The following is a 13,232-nucleotide window of genomic DNA, read 5'->3' as shown; positions in this document are numbered from 1 at the left end:
GTGTTTTCCAGCCCTACTTACATACATCTTAAAACCTTTACACAGAGGGCTGCTCCAGAAATTTTCAGAAACTGTTTCACCACTGCTACAACCAACAGTTGTTGTTATGTGATTACAGAAAGAGAATAAACCAATTTATTTAACTGTGCACATAAAGGATGTTTTGTCTAACCTTTTCATATTACATTTCCACTTTCGTATTCTATGCATGTACAATATGACTGGGGTTTTTTCGTTCAGTTGCAGTTTTCCCAACAAGCAACTTTCTCCAAACGTGTTTTACACTTCATTTTTATTATCATACAAAATATTTCATATTTGCTTTAGATATATATCACCATAGCCTACTCTGTGCTACTGAAGTTTAGAACGGAACTGCTACTTAGGAGCAAAAAAAACCATTTTGAAAATGCAAAATAAAATTCCTCTGGCATACTCAGAGTTGTAAGAGTAATATTAAGTTTTTAAGCTAGTAAACACTGACAGCAACTCCACTTTATTGAACAATCCCTGCTGTGAAACAGCCTTGGGGAGGAATGGGGGAAATTTGATCCCTTTAAAATTCACACAGCATACCCTTCTGCCCTTGCATACATAAATGCAGTAACAGGAAAACCCCATACAAAGACTTAATGGCATTGCATTATAAGAATAACAAAACATCAACAAGGTGATATTAGTCTATATGGGAGTACTATATAAATGAAAAATAGCTTGAAACATTTCATTGTTCTCTGAAGAAAATGAGTAATGGACATGCCTTTTTCTGGGCTCTGCTAATGCAATGTGGAAACTCGAAGTTTAGTGTTTTACTCAGAGGTTGTAATGGAAAAAAAAATATTCTGAAAGATCATGCATTAGGGCAAAGTACTCAACTACATCTGTAGTACTCAACTACTACTGTATCTTACAAGTCTGATTTTAGTTGAGCAACCAGTGAAGATTTCATTCTTAACAATAAGCAGGAAACTGTGGGAAAATAATTCTGATTCCTGTTAACACGACATAGGGAAGATTCAAAATACCTAAAATGTCATACTTATTCACATGACAGTTCTGTAGTTTGCCTGAAGGACTCAATCTTTCATTTTGTTTGGAGTGTAATATGGGATACCTTGTTTAGCTTCCAACTCCTCCTGGGTAAGTTGAGGTTTTTTCTCTTCAGCAGCAGTACAAGGAGTGGCAACAGCTGGAGTATGATTTGAAGCACTATTAGCATTCTCTTGGCCTTCCTTGCCCTCTTCTTCCTCCTCATCACTGTCATCATCCAATTTAACACGGTTTTTCTCCAAAGGAAGAAGGTCATTTTCTTTGGCCTTGATTGCAAAGCTTATTGGAGCAAACGATGCTGTGAATGAATGGGTTAGATTTTACACATCATTAGAGTACAGTAGAAAGCAGGTTGAATTTTGTGACTTTATCCATTTCTCATGCAGGCTACACCACAAAAAGAAGAAAAAACTCTATTATCCTTATGTGATGCTAATTATTTTGGGGGAAAGGACAACACAATCTTTTGTGTGATCTTACAGTAGGAATCTGCTACAAACCTCCAAACCAAGACAACAAGGCCAATGCAGCAATATTTGGGTCGCTTAAGCAAGCTTCAGGTCAACAGAACCTGGTTCTTATGGGTGACTTCGACGACCCAGACATTTGCTGGAAGAACAATACAGCTCACATGTCATCCATCAAGTTCCTGGAATGCGTAGAGGACTGTTTCCTCATACAAATGTCAAATGTGCCAACCAGGAACGAGGCACTGCTGGACTTGCTACTCACAAACCAAGAACACCTGCTTTGTAGTATCTTGGTTAGCAATAGCCTCGGCTGACAATATTGTGGAGTTTGGGATCCTGCTGAGCACACTGAAGGTTAGTACAGAAGACAAAGGTTTTGGATTTTAGAAAGGCAAACTTCAGCTTGCTCAGAGCTCGGCTGGGAAGGATTCTGTGGGAAGCTTTCATGGAGGATAAAGGAACTAGAGAGTGCTGGGAGTTTTTCAAGAACACTCTCCTGAAAGCACAAAAACAGTTCATCTCCTTTAAAGGTAAGAGAGGTAGGCAGAGCAAGAGACCTCCTTAGCTTAACTGCAAGCTTCTGCGTCCACTCAAAACCGAAAGAGAAGTGTACCAAAGATGGAAATACAGATGAATAGCTGTTGAGAACTACAAGGGGATTGCCAGGGCATGCAGAGATGCAGTTAGAAAAGCAAAAGCTCAGATCAAATTGCAATTGGCCAGAGATGTCAAAAACTACAAGAAAGGGTTCTTCAGGTACATGAACAACAAGCAGAAACAGAAGGAAAATACTGGCCTGCTGTTAAACAGGAGAGGTGAATTAGTCACCAACAATGCTGAAAAGGCAGAGCTTCTCAATACTTTCTTCACCTGTCTTTACGAGTACTGTTGGGCCTCAGGCCTTGGGAACAACAATCCAGATTGATGCAAACACAGACTCACCACAAGTGAAGGAAGAGTTGGTATGCGAACTACTACAGTAGCTTGACCCCCCACAAATCGATGGGCCCTGACAATATCCATCTGAGGGTGTTGAGAGAGCTGGCTGTCATTTTTGCGAGGCTGCTCTCCATAATCTTTGAGAAGTCATAGAAATCAGGGGACGTCCCAGAAGACTGGCGAAGGCCAATGTCACCCCCATCTACAAGACAGGCTTAAAGGAGGATCCAGGGAAATTATAGGCCCATCAGTCTTACTTCAGTCCCTGGGAAAGTTATGGAACAAATCCCCCCAGGGGCTATCACAAGTCAAATGAAGCACGTGATTTGGAAAAGCTAACATGGATTCACCAAGGGCAAATCGTGCTTGACAAACCTGATCCCATTATACAACAAAGTAACCTGCTCAGTTGATGAGGGGTGAGTGGTGGACATTGTCTACCTGGATTTCCCAAAGACTTTTGACACAGTTCCCCACAGCCTCCTCCTAAAGAAACTGATGTGTTAAGGTCTAAGACTAAGTGGTCTGTGCAGTGGGTGGGGAACTGGCTGACAGGCCCCACCGAGAAGGTGGTGGTCAATCACTCCATTTCAAACTGGCAACTTGTCACAAGTGGGGTCTCCCAGGGCTCGACACTGGGCCCAACACTGTTTAATATCTTTGTAAGTGATTTGGATGATGGGATCAGGTGTACCCTTATGAATTTGCTGATGACACCCAACTGAGTGGGGAAATAGACACTTTGGAAGGGAGAGCAACCCTGCAGGAAGACCTGGATAGACTGGAAGAATGGGCTAACAGGAACCTTACAAATTTCAACAAGGACCAGGGTAGGGTCTTGCACCTGGACAAACATAATCCAGGAGCACAGCACAGGCTGGGATCTACCTGTGGACAACAAGCTCGATATGAATGAGCAGTGTGCTGCTGCGGCAAAGAAAGCCAGCAGGATGCTGGGTTGCATCAACAAGGGCATCACCAGCAGAAATATAGAAGACGTTATCCCGCTCTACTCAGTGCTTGCCGGGCCACACTTGGAATCCTGTGTTCAGTTTTGGTCCCTGCTATATGAAAAAGATGTGGACAGGCTGGAGAGGGTCTAAAGAAGGGCAACAAAGATGATCAAAGGACTGGAAAGCCTACCATATGAGGAAAGGCTGCGAGAATTGGGTTTGTCCAGTCTTGAGAAAAGAAGGCTTAGATGAGACCTTATCACCACGTTCCAATATTTAAAGGGTGGCTACAAAGAAGATGGAAAGGTCCTTTTTACAAGGAGTCACATGGAAAAGATGAGGGGCAATGGGTACAAGTTACTCCTGGGGACATTTCAATTGGACACAAGAGGAAAATTTTTCATAGTGAAAACAATCAGCCATTGGAATCTCCCCAGGTAAGGGACAGATTCCCCAACAATGGACACTATCAAGATTCAGCTGGGCAGGGTTCTGCGCCATCTTGTCTAGACCGTGACTTTGCCAAGAAAGGTTGGACCAGATGATCCTTCAGGTCCCTTCCAACCTGGTACTCTATGATTCTATATTTTTTTTTATTTTTCTTACACAAATGTTGGAAGCTTAATTTGCCCCATAAAGGTCTGTCTCAAAGCCTTTCTAATACTTCAGTAGCAGCAGGGAAAAAGAAAGGTACTTTAGGAATTACACAAAGGTACACAAGTACAAAGGTACTTTAGGAATTACATTTCCTGAGATGAGCTGAATAATTTCATATTCTGTCCCAAATAAATTTTACTTTCAGTACTACTTCTTTTCCCAAATGAACAATCTACTCTTTCAGGCTTAAGATGAAAGAGCTCTGTGCTCAGGCTCCTATCTGACACACTACAGTATGATATGGTCCCTTTATGTTTCCTTCACACTAAATCAATGGTTTGCACAACAACAGCATTTGGTAGACTCACAGAACAGTATTTAAAGACTTATTTCCATCTATATGAAAATTAATTACTTTGGGGAGTCAACAACATTTCATTACAGGAGATATAAATGCAAAAGCTAAGTACTTTTCCCCAAATGTCTTAGCTAGTCTTGCTGTAGCAAGATTGGTGGTTAAATATTCCTTTCAAGCAGCCCCAACTACTCCAACACAAGAAGACAGCAGAACACACTCATGCCAGCACACTGAAAGGAAGAAGAATGCCTGTAAAAAAACATGGAATACTGCAATAGAAAGGAAATTGTGGATCATTTCAAGCTAGGTTGTATTAATGGATCTTCAAAAAATATTAAGCGTAGCTAATATATAACTACATTTAAGTCTAAACTAATTCTTTTGCCTCACAGAACTTTCCTTGGAATGTTTTTTGAGAACCATTTTCTGAAAAGAATACAGAATTAATGTTTAAACCATTTATCCAAAATGCAGCTTCTAAGAATAAAGAATGGAATTTCTCATACATCTCAAGCAAACCAACCTACTAACATATGGTCTACTGCAATATTTGTCTTTCTTGGGACATCTTTTGCATATGCACTCTAAAGGTTTCAATTAGGGAAATTTAAATACAATAATTAAATTACATACCAAAGTTTATAAAATATAAGCTTTGCACCTCCTAATTCTGGGGTAAGGAAATAGGCTTAGAAACACAGAATTCAAGAATTCCAAGAGAAGAGATATCATAATAGCGATTTTCTAAATTTTTCATATGACAAAACAAAACCTAACATGGGATTTTACTCCCTCAGACACAAAAGAAAAATCTAGTGTGGATGTTATGTCTGTCTTGCAGCTAACTACTGTATTTGGGTTACAAGAAAGTGGGATTTGCACCATATTAAAGGAAATGAAACTAAGTTTATAGAAACAGGATTGTCATGAAATGATTCATTGGTTACATTCCATCATCTAAATTTGATCAGATTACTGATTATTTATTACTATATTATTTATTACTATTACTATTTATTATTAAAGCAGGAGCTCCAGTTTACCATTTATCAATAACACAACAAGAAAAGCTATCATTTTCTGTTGCATGTTACATTCTCTTAATGGGGCATCTTTGAAGACAGGTAAGATTGCTCCTTTCCTGGGGAAGCTACTCAACCTGCCCAAAGAAAAAACTGCAGAGTATGGACAGTTTGCCAACCATGGCAGAGCTTAGAGCTTGCAGCCCGTGCAGGGAAAGAAATTGCAGCAAGAAGCAGGAAGAGAGAAGAATTCCAAGGGACCACAGCAAGTAGATAGACTTAACAGCAACTAAGAAAGCCACTGAAGTGGCATGAAGGCAGTACCCTTCCATGGTAACAAAGGTCAAGAGTGTTTTTCCTGTTTCGTTTTTTTTTTTTTCAGTGGCTTTCAGTTCAAGTTCAAAAATTTAAGTTTCTAGTTTTTACTGAAAAGAAGAAATTTTAAGATATCTTTTCCCGATAGGCCAGGAAATCACTTTCCAGGTATAAATAATGGCTTCTCCAACTCAGGACACTAACAGGGCATTAGTTGACTTTGTCTGTCTGGCTTCCACAAGATCATCCCATTTTGTCCCTCTGCTGCTACGACCACAATGACTAACATTCCAGCATGACTAACATCCAACAAAGGAAGACTGAGCAACTGAGTAATAAGCCTAGTGTACTTCCTCCATATGTATGGTTTCAAATAAGACTTCTGCTTTTATTCAGAAGGAATAACTTCTTCCTTGCACAGAGCTCATAACTTGTCAAGCTTAAAATGACAAAAATAAGATTCTACTGGGGTCACTGATGAAAGCCTTCAACTTTGCACAAAACTGAAATAAAACAATTTATTCTGTCAGACCATAAATACCTGATAGTCTGATAAGAAATAAATATGAAAGCAATCACATTACTTATTTCAGTCCTTTTTTGATGCTTCTAGTGAAAGTATTTTCCACGTGATGAAACTCTTTTCTCTACTTTCCCCCTGGCTCTCCCCCCACCTTTTTTTTTTTTCTTTTTTTCCCTTAAGTATATGCCAACAAATATTTTCACGCCCAAATCATGCTAACGTACCTTTCACCAATTTACCATCACTGACGGTTTTAGAAGGAGGAACATCCTTTTTAGTTCCTGGGGCTCCCTTAGCACTTGGCTCAGATGCATCTTCAGGTGGATGTTCATCTGCAAATTGAGTCTCACTTGGTGTATCACCGGTAGTATCTGCTGGAACATCTTCAGATGAAGATACTCCCTTTTCAAAAGAAATGTGCAAGCTTACTAACTGGACAGTCCATGAAAGAATTATTGCAGCGTCTGTGGAGTTGCAAATTTGCCAGCCATTTCGAAAATCACATTATTAGCTAATCACATAACAGTTGATTTTATATCAATAAGCACTCATGACCAAAAGTCTGCTTCTTATAAACAATGCACTGTTTCATGTAAACCCACAGTCTGCAAAAACTACAGACCTACAGTACGAATGTGTTGTTATTTTACAGGGAAGAAAGTGTTCTTCAGCTGGTACCCTTTTGCCAACAACTGTTTTAAAAATTACGTTTTTAAAATTAGACCCTAAAAGCATGCACTCTTTTTTACAAAGCATATTCTTTTAAGTCTTGATCTCCAGGGTACAGGACAAAGTCCATTAAGGTAAATTCACAGTGACAGAATGAAAGCTTATGACATTTTTTCCTCATGTACAATCGCATGATACCTTCTTTACAAAAATCAAGTTTTACAGAGATCAGCACAGGTTAACGTCTTTGATTTGTTCCAACATTTTGCTGAAGAACATTGGGCCTATCAATGTTTTTTGTGGCATTAAATTGATACAGTAGAGATGTGCAAAGATTTTCAAAAGAGTAAAGAAGTACTGATTCTACTATTACATGACTAAATCATTCAAGACAACCTCTAAACTCACAGTATAAAAATTTTAAGGTGGATATTGTAGAACATTAAAAATATTTACATGGTGAGTCAGCCAATGACATTAAGTAATTTAACATTTAAATGAGCCTCTCCCAATAAATAGGTCGGTTGCTTTCCACTAGCTGCTAAGTATACTCAATGTTGAAATACCAGGTATTGAAGAGATCCTTTCATTGCTCCCTGCAGCCATTCCCTGACCAACAGAACTAATTTCTGAAAATCCTCCAAGGGGAAAACCACAAGGAAATCAAGGACTTGATACATCCTGTACTTACTGAAGCCAGCAGTACAATTTCTTATTAACTTTAATGGCCAAAAGGAGAACAATCAATTGCATTAGTTGTCTATATGTACATTACTAAAGCGTAAAGATAATATTGAAATCATTACTCTAAAAAAATTAAAGAGAATGGCGTTATCTACAAAAGCATGCGGCAGGAAAATAGGCATTGCTACACATGACCTCAAGGGACTTAAACCAGCTTCTGCTTGCTTCTGAGCTGTACTCATTTGAACACTTAAAATGAATCCTTTATTATTACACTTTGGTTACTGTACAATTCCCCCCCTCCCGCCCCCCCGCATAAATGTTAACAAGTCCTTATTAATTATATAAGTATTATGAATTCAACGCACAGGTTTGCAAATAAGAAGTTCCAGAGTAGTAGTCAGCATTGTGGTACAAGACAATTTTGCATGTAATTTAGCAACTGAATAAGATCATATTTACCACAGCTTATGTTTAAAAACAGTGTTTTCAAAACATTTTTCATTATTAAAGCAAAATATTAGACACAAGTGTTTCAAACAGCAACTAGTATTGAATATCTTCATTTTCCACAAAGCGATTTTGAGGAGTTTACCCACAGGCCTACCTTCTTCAGTTTAAGGCTCCCCAATCTAAGCCTTGAGATGACAAATGTCATAGGGCCTAAAAAAAAAATAGCTCTTTCCGATGAAAAGTTAACATCAGATAATGTATTTCTGATACTATTTGCAATTTTCTTTTCAGTAAGAGAACAATCTAATGAGATTAGCCAACATGAGAATAGTTAAAAACAAGGATGCCAAGTCTGGGTATCATGTTCTAATAACATGGACTAGAGGAAGCAAAGTGAGTAGGACACTGATGTGAGATTTCGAAGCTCCAATAATTGTTTCAGTCAATCATGACAGGACTCTTCCTTAACAAAACCTCCCGCAGAAAAATGCATCTCAGAAAAGTAGTTCAGCTACTGTGCTACTGTTCTACAAAAAAACATGAGGCGTACAAGAAGGTATGGTTGTTAAAAAGCTGTACTTAACCTTTCTGACAACAGAACACTAATCCCAATCCTACAAAGCTCTAAACCTCCACAAAGCATATATTCCCTTGTATAGAAAGCCAAAAGATGTTCAGGTTTCCATTTTATAATACAAACACACTGAGTGGCTGCTTATACTAAAACGCAAGAACTAAATATCATACCACCTCACATATCCTTATTTAAACACTATGCAAAACTAAAAAGCAACAAAAAAAATTCACATCCTTTGCTCAAGAATTTCTCCATAATTCAGAAAGTTCCATTTTTAAAATATCTCATGGTAGCACAACAGAGAAGCAAGTCCTTTTCTCACTCACATTGCATTTTAATACACGTAAGTACAAACACACACGTACCTGACAGTTGTCACTGCTCTCTTTTTGAAGGAAGAACTGTTTTTTAAATTCATAATAAGCATTATACTGATGCCATGGTTGCAAGAATTCAAATCTGTTAAAAAGAAAACCAAATATGTCAAAAAGCACACGAACATAGTAAATAACAACAATCCTTTGCCATCTAATTTCCTCTAGCAGATGGAATACTATTTGATATTTGGAAAAACCGTAACTTATGCGTAAATCTCCAGCAGATATACATTCTGAGCATGCTTTCTAGAGACATTTTTGTCAGGTTGGTTGTTTTTGGCCAATAATGCTTTGGCATTATTTGCATCATTATCAGCATTGGTTGATTTGGGCCATAATGCATTACCTTACTAGGTCCCTGAATTTCAATTAAAAAAAAATGATAGTACATCTCTTCTTCAGACCTGCATGTCCTGGTAATATATTTAAAAATGAAAACCTCAACTTTTATAATAGAAGTTAAAATAACATTTTCTCTTACCTGAGATCATTCTTGGCACGAACACTGGTTTCAAATTTTATCCCATTCCTAGCAACATACTCAGCTAGCTTATCAATAACAGGTTGGATATCTGGGGGTGGAGGTATAATGGCAACCACTGGAGCAATTGTGCTGAAAACATCAAAAGTACATCGTTTTTATAAATAGAACATAAATATCTTTCAAACTCTTTTGTTAACAAAAAACACTTCATAGAGGCTTGCTCTCTGGGTTCATTATGCAGTTAAAATAACTTGATTTTCCATCATGCAAAAACTTCATAGTACCTGAGTAACAATAACCACATATGATATCAAAGACCAAAGTGGAGATAATCAAAGCTGTATAAACACTGGTGAATGTTACTGAGGAATCACCAATAATAGAAACCATACTAAATACTTCATCTTGAAGTGCAGGAAAGAGACCCCTCCACCCAACAAGCAAATCTGTATGTGGTACCTTGTAGATGTTGTGGTAGAAGTCAACCCACTGCTGCTGTCGGCTGTGTCTGGGGGAGGTGGAGGTGTAGTACCAGGGGGCGGAGGTACCGTTGCTACCCCTGTAGTGCTCGATACAGTCACCCCTGCAGGCAACGCGTTGTAGTAGGTAGCAACATCTATTCCTGGAGGTGGAGGCGCGAGGCAATAGGTTCCATCAGGTAGCATATAGTAACTATAATACATGGCTGCCACCGTGGCTATAAAAAGACATTTAAGAACAATGTTCTAATTAGAAGAAAAACACCCAATAAAAAAACAAAACCAAACATCATGATTGCATCAGTACAAACACACTGAGAATCCAGATTCACACAACACACTAAGAAATGGTATCTAATTTTTTATTAAAAAAAAAACCCGAAGAAAACAAAAGAATGCTTATACTAACACACTTAGGATGAATAAGAAACATGTAGATTAAGAGACAGAATCAGAACAAACTGAAGGTCAGCTAGAAGCCAAATAGGTATGAATAAAGCAGTGAACCAGAGAAGCCTATTAAAAAATGACTTAACATGAAATCATTCTTCCTAATCTAATTCACATCTGGCAGTTTAACACAGTTAAAACTATGTATGCATTAAGCAAGAAATGCGCATATATTCAAAACTAATATAGAGAAATTAAACCACTAGTATTGCTCTCTCTATATATATTAAAACCACATACCACTATACAGAGACACACACTCACTTATGAAACCTCCAGATGCAGACAGGCTTTGCAATTTAACGCCAATACAATGAACAACCAATTTGAGCAAGTTTTCCACACTAGAGGCTTCTCTGACTCTAAATATGTATTTCTTGAGAGTGCAAAGGCTTATGGCTAGCTTTCTTTCTTTAATGACAACATTTTATAATGCTTTAATTAGCTTAACTCTTTAAATGGCAGTTACTTCCTGCAAATCTAAAGATTTTCTGCAGAAAGACGTATAAACAGGAAGTATTCAGGTAAAATATTTCAAAGGATTTACAGTAAGAGTTTACATTTCTGGAGGCAAAGTTTAATCAATGCATTAAATTATAATGAATTATCCTCTTAAGAGTTTCATAAACATTCCTGTGTATTTACTTTCTTCAAAGAATAAGTTATCCATAAGGAAAACAGAATAAAGACCTTTAAGTTTTAAAGACAGGGAGAGGAGTTGCAAACTTGACGTGTATTGCTACTAAATTATCATCCCCAGTTTGCATCATATACATTCAGATTCAAGCCTGACATGAAAGCAATCAGAAAACTGAGAAGCACTATTCTATGGAGATACTTATTCTTATTGTAGTCTTTCTTGAAATAACCAGTAATTTTCAATTTGTTCACAGAAATCTTGTTTCAGTTTTATTAAGATTCTCTTAAGGTACAGTTTTAAATAGAAATTACTTTCATGCATATTCCTCTCCATATAATAGACTCTGACAACACCTGTAATCATTTGGCGAGTTCTGAAGCTATAATGCATCAAAATCAACTTAAATCATGGTGATACTTATTTGCAACAGCATTACTAAAAACCCAAGAACTCCATCACCACTTTGAAGTAAAACTACTCATTACCTAGAAATTTATATCATCACGAAACCCTACTGTAGTGAAAGCTGCAATATAAATTTTCTTTTATCTCAGTAGTATCAAATGCAAGTCCAGAAATGAAAGGATAAGTTACATTTCTATATTTAAGGTAACAAAGACTTTCAGAATTCTGAAAAGAATTAAAGGCACATAAATCCAATTAAGTCTGACTTCAACTTTTTGAGTATCAGAATTTACAAAATTTGCAGGAGCTTTATATAAGGCCTGAATTAAGCAGCTTCAGAGATAATGGAAACCACACAGATCCAGAGAAGTTAAGATAATGTTGCTAAAAATTTCATAGCAAAGTTGATTTTTAAAAGAGGTTATATACAGGATGGTATTTACATTTATTGGAAATGGTTCAAGAAAAATATAACATTAAAGATTTAATAGTAATTTGGAGATAGGAGAAAGTCTTGGTATTTGAATATCAGGCACGGGAAAAAGCATTTGAGCACACAGCTTTTCACACTGCTCGCTTATAATTTAAATATATCAGTGCTTTTGTTATTCTTTTGAGAAAAAAATAAAATAGAAGTAAGAATGGCCTCTTGTAGCTGGGGAACTTAAAAGTACTACTCCCTTTCAGATATTGCAACGAGAAATTTAATGTAAAAGATCAATTTTTAACTTTGAATCTTGCGTATTCCTGAATTTTATTTTCTACATAGAACACTGCACCAATGCAGAGAATAAAAGGTAAAATAATGAAAAATTATAGGAATTTACTGTATAATAAAACTTACTTATTTACTGTAAAACTGATTCCAACTTTAGAACAGAATACTGTACTAAAACCTGGTTTTATCACTTCAGTGGGATCTTACATGATTCTACCTTTGCAGATTTTCCTTCGTGCTAGACACTCCAGTAAAACTGTTCAAAGCAGATTTATCATCTGCATTTTGCTTAATATAGTAAGCTTTTTTTAATGGGAATCTCATGAATTGCTTTATAGGACAGTTTTATGTTCAACAGTGAAGGCATTCATTAGTAGAAATTGATAAAAGTTATAAAACCCCAAAACATTAAGGGTACTGTGGTAACCATACTCACAGACTGGTGACTTGCCCTCCTGCCTGCCCACCCCCTCCACCCCAGTTCGATTTTTCCTAAGCAGCTAACAATTCAACAGACACTCAGTGGAAGAATGCACCTTCAAAGATTCAGGAGATTGAAAAAGAATAAATATCAGTTACAAATGATCAAGTATGAAGCTAACGTATTTTCTTCCCATCAGCATCCACACACAATTCATCAAGGCACACCACCAGCTGCCTAATCACAACGCACTTACAATCAGAAGAATATTCTGCTTGTGATGTCTGTACAGCTGCCCCATCTGTTGACTGTGGTGTCGATGAGTTATTATCTGATTGCGCTTTGCGCACCAGTGCTGCAAGTGGATGATCGGGGTCTACTACCTTCAAAGGCTGAAAAAATTTTAAGAACAGTACACATTTAAAGCATGATAGCATCAACCTAATTTGGAAAGCAAATTTATCTAAGTTAATAGACATCAATAATACTGTTCAAACACTGAAGTTACTGTTTCTGTAGCTCTCACATCAGAATCAACTTACTTTTTGGCAATTTGTGGAAAACAAAACAAAAAATATAGTAATTTAATGTGAAGAGAAATCCATGACATAACCGCCCCCCCCAAATCCAAACCAAAGGGTGGGGGGG

General features: G+C 37.3%; 1 protein-coding gene across 4 annotated transcripts in view; it reads right to left on the bottom strand.

Annotated features, from left to right (window-relative positions):
• Positions 1-13,232, bottom strand: part of SFSWAP (splicing factor, suppressor of white-apricot family) — a 52,115-nt gene that overhangs the window by 26,388 nt on the left and 12,495 nt on the right. For all 4 annotated transcript variants that reach the window (XM_009888104.1, XM_009888106.1, XM_009888103.1 and 1 more), the window contains exons 7-12: positions 12,841-12,976; positions 9,931-10,168; positions 9,469-9,600; positions 8,976-9,069; positions 6,452-6,629; positions 1,115-1,348 (exon numbers count right to left, since the gene is read on the bottom strand). In XM_009888104.1, coding sequence (XP_009886406.1) covers positions 1,115-1,348; positions 6,452-6,629; positions 8,976-9,069; positions 9,469-9,600; positions 9,931-10,168; positions 12,841-12,976 — 1,012 coding nt within the window. The remainder of the gene's footprint in view (positions 1-1,114; positions 1,349-6,451; positions 6,630-8,975; positions 9,070-9,468; positions 9,601-9,930; positions 10,169-12,840; positions 12,977-13,232) is intronic.

The sequence above is a fragment of the Charadrius vociferus genome, unplaced genomic scaffold (genome assembly GCF_000708025.1).
Source record: "Charadrius vociferus isolate BGI_N301 unplaced genomic scaffold, ASM70802v2 scaffold326, whole genome shotgun sequence".
Lineage (NCBI taxonomy): Eukaryota > Metazoa > Chordata > Aves > Charadriiformes > Charadriidae > Charadrius > Charadrius vociferus.
Note: the sequence above shows the minus strand (reverse complement) of the source record. Positions and strands in the feature narration are given on the sequence as shown.